At 45.3% G+C, this 12,526-nt stretch overlaps 1 protein-coding gene across 1 annotated transcript in view; it reads left to right on the top strand.

Moving 5' to 3' along the window:
* Window positions 1-12,526, top strand: part of LOC311100818 (very long chain fatty acid elongase 6-like) — a 29,549-nt gene that overhangs the window by 6,688 nt on the left and 10,335 nt on the right. The window contains exon 3 of the mRNA XM_084141788.1: window positions 1,237-1,388. Within this exon, the coding sequence (XP_083997914.1) occupies window positions 1,237-1,388 (152 nt within the window). The remainder of the gene's footprint in view (window positions 1-1,236; window positions 1,389-12,526) is intronic.

The raw sequence follows: 12,526 nt of genomic DNA, 5'->3' as shown, positions 1-12,526 counted from the left end.
AGGGAGAGTTGTTTTGATGTGCCACAGAGGTACATCATCATCATCTGCCCCCTGCTGTGCCAAACTTAATCCTAATCCCAGAGCCGTGGGCATAACCTGCCCACTCAATCCCACTTCCGGTGCACTTTATAATCCATATATTCATTACTGCACAATAACGGCAACATTCTACCACATAGGTTTTTGAAGAGTAGACTACTGGCCTTTGTAATAGATAGGTAGTTACCAATGATGAGGTTGGTGTTAGGTTGTTACCATATACTGTATAATATATAGATAGATAGTTACCATTGATAATGTGGAGAAGGTTGGTGGTAACTATAGATAATGTTGTTACAGATAGTTAACGTTGATAATGGTGTTATTGATAGGTAGTTACCATTGATAACATAGTTATAGATAATTAGTTACCATAGATAACATAGATAGGTAGTTACCATTGATAACGTTATGTTAATCGCCCATGACTGTGCATTTTTCAGAGCAGCTTCAATATTTCCCTCATTCTCAAAATGTCAACTGTGTCTCAAGGCTCTCTTCTTGTGTTGTTCCCACTGCTGTTTGACTGGTGTTTAGTTACATGAGTTTGGGGATGTCTTCCTGGAATATCACTGGATCATTTTTACATGACATTTTTACATTATTTTCATAGGGTGTCCAAACTGAAATGACCTCACGCTGTAAGTAGCCACAGTGTGTTTCAGATGAGAAGGAAAGCTACAAATCTATACAGTGTTTACTAAGCATACGCATCCTGTTTACAAAGTAAGAGCATGTGTGTCTAAGTCTTAATGGAGGTCTAAAATGGTTGGAGACAGGGGAAGGACAGCCAACTGGAGATGTGACCCACTGATATGTCTTATCTCTTATCTTGGTTTCAGGTTTAGAGCGTCATGGCAACTGTGACAGTTCATATAGTTGAGAGGTATATCACATTGCATCATGGCACCGCAAAGCTGACAGTATATAATATAGTTGAGAGATGTATATCGCATTACGTTATGACAACCACAAAGCTTACAGTTCAGGTGTATAAAAATATGAGCTGAATTTGGACGTTTACAAAACACCTACTTACAGTCCACTCTGATCGACCATGGGCATTATACTTGTGTTAAAAAGGTTTCGTATACCGATAACGTGTGTAATTGTGAATTCCCTATAGTTAGACTAAGCAGATTCACGTAACACTATACATTATCTCTTTAGTAAATCTATATGTGTTCCATTCCACAGTATCATCGGAGCTGTCAGGACCGGTTGTTACATGTTCCATGTCCTCAACAAAAGTGGCTTTAAGCAGTCGGTGTGTGACACCAGCTTCTACAGCGCCCCTGTCAGCAAGTTCTGGGCCTACGCCTTTGTCCTGAGCAAGGCCCCTGAGCTGGGTAAGGAATGTCCCAAATAGGGTCCCGTTCTGAATGCTTCAGATAGAAATACACTGATTGTTCTAAACATTATGAACACCTTCTCTTTCCATGACATAGACTGACCAGGTGAATTCAGGTGAACGCTATGCTCTCTTATTGATGTCACCTGTTAAATCCACTTCAATCAGTGTAGATTAATTGGAGGAGACGGGTTACAGAACGATTTTTAAGCCTTGAGACAATTGAGACATGGATTGTGTGTGTGCCATTCAGAGGGTGAATGGGCAAGACAAAATATTTAAGTGCCTTTGAACGGGGTATAGTAGTAGGTGCCAGGCGCACCGGTTTGAGTTTGTCAAGAACTGCAACGCTGCAGGGTTTTTCACACTCAACAGTTTCCTGTGTGTATCAAGAATGTTCCACCACCCAAAGGACATCTAGCCAACTTGACACAACTGTGAGAAGCATTGGAGTCAACATGGGCCAGCATCCCTGTGGAACGCTTTCGACACCTTGTAGAGTCCATGCCCCGACGAATTGAGGCTGTTCTGAGGGCAAAAGGGGGTGCAACTCAATATTAGGAAAGTGTTCCTGATGTTTTGTACACTCAGTGTATGTCATGTAGAACAGACATGCATTTACTTCTCTGTCATGCAGTGTAAGATAGTAAGCTTGCCTCGAGCTGATGTATACAATACATTTCTGACCCTGGCCAACGAGTGGGAGCGATGGAGTGGATTGTAATTGGTCAATTAGGTCAGAGGGCCAATCAAAGAGAAGGAGGCTGGTAGCAGGACAAAAAACAACCTTGAAACAATTTTGTCTATTTATGTAATTCCGGAAGCATTTGAAGTTTCTAGTGCACTTATATTGATCAGTGGAGGCCTATTAGCTCAAGACCTGTGTGGCTGCATCTTGATGCCGTCTCCTCTCCCAGAGCAGTAATCTAGTCACTTCTGCCTATCTGTCAGTCAGACAGGGATGCAATAGCACTGATAAATGGACAGAGATGCTGAGGTGGCGAAAAAATCCCATTAGGAAATGATTGACTACAGTATGTCTCCTCCTGAGCAAGAGACACGAAGGGCATCAAATCAAACTTTATTTGTCACGTGCCGAATACAACAGGTGTAGACCTTACCGTGAAATGCTTACTTACAAGCCCTTAACCAACAATGCACATATATGGTGAATGTACCAATTTGTAAGTCGCTCTGGATAAGAGCGTCTGCTAAATGACGTAAATGTAAATGTAAGAAAGAGTTAAGAAAATGTTTACCAAATAAACTAAAGTAAAAAATAATAAAGAGTAACACAATAAAATAATGAGGCTATATACAGTGGGTACTGGTACCAAGTCAATGTGCGGGGGTACAGTTTAGTCAAGGTCATTTGTACATGTAGGTAGGGGTAAAGTGACTATGCATAGATAATAAACAGCGGGTAGCAGCACTGTAAAAACAAATGGAGGGGGGGGTGTCAATGTAAATAGTCCGGGTGGCCATTTGATTAATTGTTCAGCAGTCTTATGGCTTGGGGATAGAAGCTTGGGGCCCCGTGTAGCTCAGTTGGTAGAGCATGGCGCTTGCAATGCCAGGGTTGTGGGTTCGATTCCCACGGGGGGCCAGTATGAAAAAATTAATAAAATAAAAATGTATGCACTCACTAACTGTAAGTCGCTCTGGATAAGAGCGTCTGCTAAATGACTAATAATAATAATAAGCTGTTAAGGAGCCTTTTGGTCCTAGACTTGGCACTCCAGTACCGCTTGCCGTGCGGTAGCAGAGAGAACAGTCTATGACCTGGGTGACTGGAGTCTTTGACAATTTATTTGACTTTCCTCTGACACCACCTAGTATATAGGTCCTGGATGGCAGGAAGCTTGGCCCCAGTGATGTACTGGGCCGTACGCACTACCCTCTGTAGCGCCTTACGGTCAGATGCCGAGCAGTTGCCATACCAGGCGGTGATGCAACCAGTCAGGATGCTCTCGATGGTGCAGCTGTATAACTTTTTGAGGATCTGGGGACCTATGCCAAATCTTTTCAGTCTCCTGAGGGGGAAAAGGTGTTGTCGTGCACTCTTCATGACTGTCTTGGTGTGTTTGGACCATGATAGTTTGTTGGTGATGTGGACACCAAGGAACTTGAAACTCTCATCCCGCTCCACTACAGCCCCGTCGTTAATGGGGGCCTGTTCGGCCCGCCTTTTCCTGTAGTCCACGATCAGCTCCTTTTTAAAAAACCTTTAATATTGCAGATAGATTGTAACTTCCATCAATGTAATTGTCTGCATCACTTCCAATCCCCCATGTTTTTTTTTCTCGCAAATATATACAGTGGGGAGAAGAAGTATTTGATACACTGCCGATTTTGCAGGTTTTCCTACTTACAAAGCATGTAGACGTCTGTAATTTTTATCATAGGTACACTTCAAATTTGTATGATTTGTAAGGAATTAATTTGCATTTTGCACACAGGGACAAAGATCTTACTTTTTGAAGAAATGTCCTCTGGTCTGATGAAACAAAAATAGAACTGTTTGGCCATAATGACCATCGTTATGTTTGGAGGAAAAAGGCCGTAGCTTGCAAGCCAAAGAACACCATCCCAACCGTGAAGCACAGGGATGGCAGCATCATTCTGTGGGGGTGCTTTGCTGCAGGAGGGACTGGTGCACTTCACAAAATAGATGGCATCATGAGGAAGGAAAATTATGTGGATATATTGAAGCATCATCTCAAGACATCAGTCAGGAAGTTAAAGCTTGGTCGCAAATGGGTCTTCCAAATGGACAATGACCCCAAGCATACTTCCAAAGTTGTGGCAAAATGGCTTAAGGACAACAAAGTCAAGGAATTGGAATGACCATCACAAAGCTCTGACCTCAATCCTATAGAAAATGTGTGGGCAGAACTGAAAAGGCGTGTGCGAGCAAGGAGGCCTACAAACCTGACTCAGTTACACCAGCTCTGTCAGTAGGAATGGGCCAAAATTCACCCAACTTATTGTGGGAAGCTTGTGGAAGGCTACCCAAAACATTTGACCCAAGTTAAACAATTTTAAAGGCAATGCTACCATATACGAATTGAGTGTATGTAAACGTCTGACCCACTGGGAATGTGATGAAAGAAATAAAAGCTGAAATAAATCATTCTCTCTACTATCATTCTGACATTTCACATTGTTAAAATAAAGTGGTGATCCTAACTGACCTAAAACAGGGAATTTCTACTAGGATTAAATGTCAGGAATTGTAAAAAACTGAGTTTAAATGTATTTGGCTAAGGTGTATGTAAATTGCCGACTTCAACTGTACATATATATATATATACATATCCTATTTTCAAATATATTTCCCTTTATTACTTTCCAACCCCACCACCCCTTCCCTAATTGGAGTAAACTAGTGAACAACAACGCTTAGGCCTCTACTTCCAGCTTATACATACTATATACATTTTATGGACACAGTCAATTTTACAATAATTATATTTTGTTTGTTTTTACTCCTGAAGTTCCTCTACCCTCAACCTCTCCGATCATTTTCATGATGTCCATCCGGTTTGCTTCTATATGCCATATCTTTCTAACTGTGCTCTTTCACAAAAGCTCTCAACCTATAACCTATACACTTATTATGGACACAGTATGCTTTACATTAGTTATCTTGTTGTTATTAGTTGTTGTTAGTTGTTATTAGTCCCATCCTTCAGCTCCATTCAACAACTCCCATCTATCTTTTAACACCATCCATATTGGATTTCTATTTGCCATGTATTTTTCAACTGTACTGTGATGTTTCACAAAAGTTCTGAACCCTTCTATTCTCATTGTTTCTACAGATTGTAAATTGAAAATAAACATTTTTGCTAAAAGTATTATTATATTATTGATCGATTGACTATGACTTTTCAGATCACCAAGTAGTGCTATTTGCAGGGTTAGCTCCAGGTAAATATTACAATCCTTCAGCCATTCCTGGACCTGTGTCCAAAAACAAGCTATAATTGGACAATACCAAAACAAATGACTAAAACAAATGATCTCTTCGCAGCAAAATCTGCACAGCTGGGATGGGAAGATTGTATCCCCCATATAAATAACAATCTATTGGTAGCAATAATTGTATATAATAATTTAAATTGAACAATTCTAAGTTTTGAATCCGGCGTCGTTTTGCGTATCAGTTCATAAACACTATGCCATGGGATCGGTACACCAAAAATCTCTTCCCAACTATTTTGCAATATATATGGGACGGCTGTCAATCCTTTGGTCCTTAAATTTAACTGGTATACTTTTTTATTTATCACAGTTTTCTTTAACCAATTATGTTCTTTAATGCAAGGCCGACAGACAAGTTCCTTACTTTTTCCCCCTTCCACTTTCCTCTTCCATTTTTGCGGTAATGATGCAATTATTTGGTTGTAATTTTGGGTAGAGCAGACATTTCCATATGTTTTTGTAAGCTGCATGTGCGACATAACTCCACCAGTCCTACCAATGATATAATTGACCAAGATTATACCTTTTCTTTTTTATCAATTAGTATTATTGAGTTTAACCACAATATTTGTTGCATTATTTGTTCTGTAGTTTCTGGAGGATTAAATTGAAATTGCAACCAACTTTCTATGGCTTGTTTTAGTAATGGTGATATGTGGGATATGATTTCCTTTGTCTCTCCCGAGTGGCGCAGTGGTCTAAGGCACTGCATCGCAGTGCTAGCTGTGCCACTAGAGATCCTGGTTCGAATCCAGGCTCTGTCGTAGCCGGCCGCGACCGGGAGACCCATGGGGCGGCGCACAATTGGCCCAGCGTCGTCCAGGGTAGGGGAGGGAATGGCCGGCAGGGGATGTAGCTCAGTTGGTAGAGCATGGCGTTTGCAACGCCAGGGTTGTGGGTTCGATAAAATAATGTATGTGCTAACTGTAAATTGCTCTGGATAAGAGCGTCTGCTAAATGACTGAAATGTAAAAATTTAAATGTTTTAAAATAACTGAAAGTGAGAGGTTGTAATCTGAATAAAGGGAAAAAGGCCATTCTTGAACATGGGGTGAGACAATCTTACTAATTTGCTAGAGAACCAGTTCGGATTTAAGTATAACTTTTGTATGACTGAAGCTTTTAGTAATAGGTCTAATGCGTTATTAATATTCATTATATAAATAGGCCCGTTTAATTTTGTTTGGCTTGCCGTTCCAAATAAAATTGAATATGTTTTTCTCATATAATTTAAAAAACTGTTCGCTAGGCGTAGGCAAGACCATAAGCAAATAGGTAAACTGGGATAATACTAAAGTGTTAATCAGGGTGATTTTTACACAAATAGACAGGTACCGTGAGGGAAAAAAGTATTTGATCCCCTGCTGATTTTGTACGTTTGCCCAAGCAGCTTGGTGAGAAGGTGACAACAGTTGGTGCGATTATTCGCAAATGGAAGAAACACAAAAGAACTGTCAATCTCCCTTGGCCTGGGGCTCATTGCAAGATCTCACCTGGTGGAGTTGCAATGATCATGAGAATGGTGAGGAATCAGCCCAGAACTTCAAGGGAGGATCTTGTCAATGATCTCAAGGCAGCTGGGACCATAGTCACCAAGAAAACAATTGGTAACACACTACACCGTGAAGGACTGAAATCCTGCAGCGCCCGCAAGTTCCCCCTGCTCAAGAAAGCACATATACAGGCCCGTCTGAAGTTTGCCTATTAACATCTGAATGATTCAGAGGAGAACTGGGTGAAAGTGTTGTGGTCAGATGAGACCAAAATCGAGCTCTTTGGCATCAACTCAACTCGCCGTGTTTGGAGGAGGAGGAATGCTGCCTATGACCCCAAGAACACCATCCCCACCGTCAAACATGGAGGTGGAAACATTATGCTTTGTAGGTGTTTTTCTGCTAAGGGGACAGGACAACTTCACCACATCAAAGGTACGATGGACGGGGCCATGTACCGTCAAATCTTGAGTGAGAACCTCCTTCCCTCAGCCAGGGCATTGAAAATGGGTCGTGGATGGGTATTCCAGTATGACAATGACCCAAGACACATGGCCAAGGCAAAAAGGAGTGGCTCAAGAAGAAGCACATTAAGGTCCTGGAGTGGCCTAGCCAGTCTCCAGACCTTAATTCCATAGAAAATCTGTGGAGGGAGCTAAAGGTTCGAGTTGCCAAACGTCAGCCTCGAAACCTTAATGACTTGGAGAAGATCTGCAAAGAGGAGTGGGACAAAATCCCTCCTGAGATGTGTGCAAACCTGGTGGCCAACTACAAGAAATGTCTAACCTCTGTGATTGCCAACAAGGGGTCAAATACTTATTTCCCTCATTAAAATGAAATCAATTCATAACATTTTTGACATGCGTTTTTTTCTGGATTTTTTTGTTGTTATTCTGTCTCTCACTGTTCAAATAAACCTACCATTAAAATTATAGACTGATCATGTCTTTGTCAGTGGGCAAAATACAAAATCAGCAGGGGATCAAATACTTTTTTCCCTCACTGTATATACCTTTCCATGGTAGCATGATCTTATCTATTTCTGCTAACTTTCTATTAGATTTTTTTGGAGTGAGATCATTTATTTCATTTGGGATATGTATTCCGAGTATATCCACATCACCATCAGACCATTTTATTGGTAAACTACCTGGTAATGTAAACATTTTGTTTTTTGTTATCCAATACGTAATATAGTACATTTATCATAAATTGGTTGTAATCCAGAGAGGTTAGAAAATGTATCTAGATCCTCAATGAGGCTGGGGAGGGATTCAAGTTGTGGATTTAAAAGAAAACATGAATCATCAGCGTATAATGACACTTTTGTTTTTAAGCCCTGGATTTCTAATCCCTTGATATTATTGTTGGATCTGATTTTAATAGTCAACATTTCGATGGCCATAATAAATAGATATGCCGATAGTGGACAACCTTGTTTTACTCCAGTTTAAAACTTTCGGAGAAATAGCCATTATTTACTATTTTACACCTAGGGTTACTATACATGATTTTAACCCATTTTATAAGAGATTTTCCCAAATTGAAATGCTCCAGGCATTTATATATAAACTCCAGTCGTACTTTATCAAATGCCTTTTTTAAGTCTGCTATGAATAGCAGGCCAGGTTTCCCAGATTTTTCATGGTGTTCTTGTGATGAGGTGATTTCGAAGGAGTCAGGCGCAGGAGGGTAATTCACAGAATAACAGGCTTTATTCTGCAACACAGAGTTACGCAGAAATGCGTCAAAAACACTACAGTGTGCAAAACAGGCGGACTGGAAAATACAAGGTACACGGGGAAATATCCCGGCGATACAAAATAGACGGAGCTCCACCGAGCTTCTCTATCCTCCACAATAAACAATCACACACAAAGACAAGGGGGCAGAGGGAACACTTATACAGGTACTGATGAGGAGATATGAACCAGGTGTGTGTAATAAACAAGACAAAACAAGTGGAATGATGAGATGAGGAGCGGCAGTGGCTAGAAGGCCGGTGACGACGAACACAGAAGCCTGCCTGAACAAGGAGAGGTGGCAGCTTCGGAGGAAGTCGCGAACGCCGAAGCCTGCCCGAACAAGGAGAGGTGGCAGCTTTGGAGGAAGGCGTGACAGTACCCCCCCCCCCCCCCCTTGATGCGCAGCTCCAGAAGAGTGCCGACACCGGCCTCTGGGACGGCCAGGAAGACGCGGAGCAATAGGGAGGGATTGAGGATATCCCTCACTGGAACCCAGCACCGCTCCTCCGGACCGTACCCCTCCCACTCCACGAGGTACTGAAGGCCCCCCACCCGACACCTCGAAATCCAGGATGGAACAGATGGAGTACGCCGGGGTCCCCTCGATGTCCAGAGGGCGCGGAGGAACCTCCCGCACCTCAGACTCCTGGAGCGGACCAGCCACCACCGGCCTGAGGAGAGACACATGGAACGAGGGGTTAATACGGTAATCTGGAGGGAGTAATAACCTATATGTAACCTCATTGATCCTCCTCAGGACTTTGAACGGCCCCACAAACTGCGGGCTCAGCTTCCAGCAGGGCAGGCGGAGGGGCAGATTCCGGGTCGAGAGCCAGACCCGATCACCTGTTACCAAGACCGGGGCCTCATTGCGGTGGCGGTCAGCATTGGCCTTCTGGCGACATACAGCGTGCTGGAGGTGGATGTGAGAAGCATCCACCGCAGGAGCTTTGGTCTGGCTCTGATGCCATTGTGCCAGAACCGGCTGATAACCTAAAACACATTGAAAGGGCAATAGGTTAGTGGAGAATTGGCGGAGAGAGTTCTTGGCATATTCTGCCCATGGCAAGAACACTGACCACTCCCCCAGGCGGTCCTGGCAGTAGGACCGCAGGAACCTACCCACATCCTGATTCACCCGTTCCACCTGCCCATCACTCTCGGGGTGAAAACCAGAGGTCAGGCTGATCGAGACCCCCAGACGTTCCATGAATGCCTTCCAGACCCTGGATGTAAACTGGGGACCCCGGTCAGACACTATGTCCTCTGGCACCCCGTAGTGCCGGAAAACGTGAGTAAACAGGGCCTCCGCAGTCTGCAGGGCCATGGGGAGACCGGGCAGAGGAAGGAGGCGGCAGGCTTTTGAAAAGCGGTCCACAACGACCAGGATGGTGGTGTTACCCTGAGAGAGGGGAAGATCAGTGAGAAAGTCAATACACAGGTGGGACCATGGCCGTTGTGGAACTGGTAAGGGCTGTAACTTACCCGCTGGGAGGTGCCTAAGTGCCTTACTCTAGGCGCACACTGAGCAGGAGGAGACATACACCCTCACGTCCTTAGCCAAGGTAGGCCACCAGTACTTTCCGGTCAGGCAGAGCACTGTACGACCGATACCTGGGTGACCAGAGGAGGGGGACGTGTGTGTCCAATAGATCAGACGGTCACGGACAAGAGACGGCACATACTGCAGCCCAGCTGGACACTGAGGTGGAGATGGCTCTGTGCGTAACGCCCGCTCTATGTCCACGTCCATCGCCCACACTACCGGCGCCAAAATGCAGGAGGCCGGGAGTATGGGGGTGTTGTCTATGGGCCTCTCCGCTGTGTCGTACAGCCGTGACAGTGCGTCTGCCTCCATGTTCTTGGTAAGATAGTGTAAAAATAAACTGGGTGAAGAATATGGCCCACCTGGCCTGGCGAGGGTTCAGCCTCCTCGCTGCCCGGGTGTACTCCAGGTTACGGTGGTTCGTCCAGACGAGGAAAGGGTGTTTCGCCCCCTTGAGCCAGTACCTCCACACGGTCAGGGCTCGGACAACAGTCAACAGCTCCCGATCACCAACGTCATAGTTCTGCTCCACCGGGCTGAGCTTCTTGTAGAAGAAGGCACAGGGGGCGAAGCTTGGTGGCGTTCCCGAGCATTGAGATAGGACAGCGCCTATCCCTACTACGAACGGTAGTGATGGATCGAGATGGGCCAGTACCGGGGCTGAGGTCAACAGAATCCTCAGGTTACTGAAGGCCCTGTAAGCCTCAGCAGAGCAGCCCACCCAGGACGGCCCACCCTTGAACAGAGATGTGATGGGAGCTGCGACCTTGCCAAAGCCCCGGATAAACCTCCAATAGTAGTTGGAAAAGCCAATAAAGCGCTGCACATCCTTGACCGTGGTTGGAGTCGGCCAATTACGCACGGCTGAAATGCGATCTCCCTCCATCTCCACACCTGAGGTGGTAATGCGGTATCCAAGGAAGGAGACAGACTGTTGGAAAAACAGACACTTTTCTGTCTTGGCATAAAGGTCATGTTCCAACAGTCGGCCCAGCACTTTGCGAACCAGGTACACATGCTTGGCGCGTGTAGCGGAATACACCATAATATCATTGATGTACACCACTACACCGCGACCAAGCATGTCCCGAAACACCTCGTTCACAAAGGACTGGAAGACGGATGGAGCATTCATCAAACTGTATGGCATCACCAGGTATTCGTAATGCCCCGTGGTTGTGCTGAATGCTGTCTTCCACTCGTCCCCCTCTCAGACACGCACCAGGTTGTACGCACTCTGGAGATCTAATTTTGTGAAGAAGCGCGCCCCATGCATTGACTCGATCACAGATGGAATGAGGGGTAGAGGATAACTATAACATATTGTCCGCTTGTTCAGTGCTCGGTAATCAATGCAAGGGCGCAGACCTCCCTCTTTCTTCTTCACAAAAAAGAAACTTGAGGAGGCGGGCAATGTGGAGGGACGTATGAACCCCTGGCGCAGGGACTCGGAGACGTATGTCTCCATCGCCTCCATTTCAGCCTGCGAGAGGGGATACACATGTCCCCTGGTAGGCACAGCGTCTACCCGGAGGTTTATCGCGCAATCCCCCGCCCGATGAGGTGGTAATTCGGTCGCCTGCGTATTGGAAAACGCGTGCGCCAAATCGAGGTATTCGGGGGGAATGCGCACGGTGGATGTAGTGTCTGGACTTTCCACCGTGGTTGCACCAATGGAAACACCTAGACGCCTACCCTGACACTCTCGCGACCACCCCGTGAGAACCCTTTGTGGCCATGAAAAGGTGGGGTTGTGTCGTGCTAACCGGGTAAGACCTAACACAAAAGGGAAATCAGGAGACTCAATAATAAAAAAAAAGGTAACTTGCTCTCTATGAGTCTCGTGCGTAACCATCGTGACTGGTGCTGTAACTTCCCTATCGAATCGGACCTTAATGGTCGACTGTCAAGTGCTCTGATGGGGAGTGGAATGGATAGGGGAACCAATGTAATTTCTATGCTATGTGCAAATGACCTGTCCATAAAGGTCCCAGCTGCGCCTGAATCGACCAGCGCCTTACACTGGGGAACTACCGTGTAATCAGGAAAGTGGATGTGTAGGGTACAGTGCGCAGCAGAGGGCTCTGAACGAGTGTGGGTGTTCGATACCTGGGGTGACGCGAGAATGCCCTGCCTGCCGCCTCCAGACCCAAAAGAACGCAGACGACAACGTGCAGGAGAATGTCCTTGTGCCACAAGAGTGACACTGGCGCTGTCGTCCTCCGCTCTCCCGGATCGCGGCTCCACCCAGCTCCATCCTCTCGTGATCCGGGTTGGGGGTGGGGTGGAACGGGCAGGCCCCTTCCAGGACGTCCTCTAGAAGCCAGCAGGTTGTCCAACCGTGTCCACCAGTTAGCCATGTCCA

This window comes from Coregonus lavaretus (genome assembly GCF_964263955.1).
Source record: "Coregonus lavaretus genome assembly, chromosome: 25".
In the NCBI taxonomy this organism is placed as follows: Eukaryota; Metazoa; Chordata; class Actinopteri; order Salmoniformes; family Salmonidae; genus Coregonus; species Coregonus lavaretus.
The sequence above is the reverse complement of the archived record's forward strand: the minus strand, read 5'-3'. Positions and strand labels throughout refer to the sequence as shown.